Source organism: Penaeus monodon, chromosome 15 (genome assembly GCF_015228065.2).
Source record: "Penaeus monodon isolate SGIC_2016 chromosome 15, NSTDA_Pmon_1, whole genome shotgun sequence".
Taxonomy (NCBI): domain Eukaryota; kingdom Metazoa; phylum Arthropoda; class Malacostraca; order Decapoda; family Penaeidae; genus Penaeus; species Penaeus monodon.
In genome coordinates, this window is record NC_051400.1 from 9,501,943 (window position 1) to 9,502,661 (window position 719).

The following is a 719-nucleotide window of genomic DNA, read 5'->3' on the forward strand; positions in this document are numbered from 1 at the left end:
ACTGATGGATAAGCAGCATTAAAACAATTCTTTCTTTCCGGTTATTCAATCTAAAGCCACAATCACTGACCGAACTCACTATTATTCCCATAGCATCTCTTCATGCAAAAGAAATAAAACCAAAACAAAGTTACCACAAATACGAAAAAAAACGAAAAATAAAATTGACCTATACATATCCAATACTCCTTCTTATCCTACTTCATAAAAAAAAAAATCAAACTCAAAAAAGTATTATTTTTCTTTGTGACCCCTAACCGCTTTCCCACAGCAGGGACCCCCAACCGCATCCGTCGCGAGGGGGTCTCTCGGGGGTCGGCGCTCCACAGCCAAGCCTCTTCCGTGACCGAGGTGGCTTCCGACGAGATAGATATCGACAACGACGAACCCTTGGGATTCACCTCGTAAGTCTTATCGGTTATACTTTACTTCATATCATCTATTCTCATTTTCTTATCGTGTGTTTGGTATTATAATTTATTCTTATTAACTTATCTGGCTAACTATAATGTATTTTTGATATTATCATTTATTTTAAGTTACTTATTTGCCAACTTATTATGTATGTTTGATAGCATCATTTTCTCTTATTTACTGTCCACTTGCTTATGGATTTCCAAAGGTGTTTGCTGTGTTATTTTTCGTTCTATATTTCTTGCTCGTATATTTGGTCATACAAAAGGGGACTGTGTTTTGAATTGCCGTTACTGTAAGTGTAT

The 719-nt window shown here is 36.3% G+C and overlaps 1 protein-coding gene across 1 annotated transcript in view; it reads left to right on the forward strand.

Annotated features, from left to right (window-relative positions):
- Positions 1-719, forward strand: part of LOC119581736 (potassium voltage-gated channel subfamily KQT member 1-like) — a 16,549-nt gene that overhangs the window by 14,004 nt on the left and 1,826 nt on the right. Inside the window, exon 8 of the mRNA XM_037929868.1 lies at positions 272-404. Within this exon, the coding sequence (XP_037785796.1) occupies positions 272-404 (133 nt within the window). The remainder of the gene's footprint in view (positions 1-271; positions 405-719) is intronic.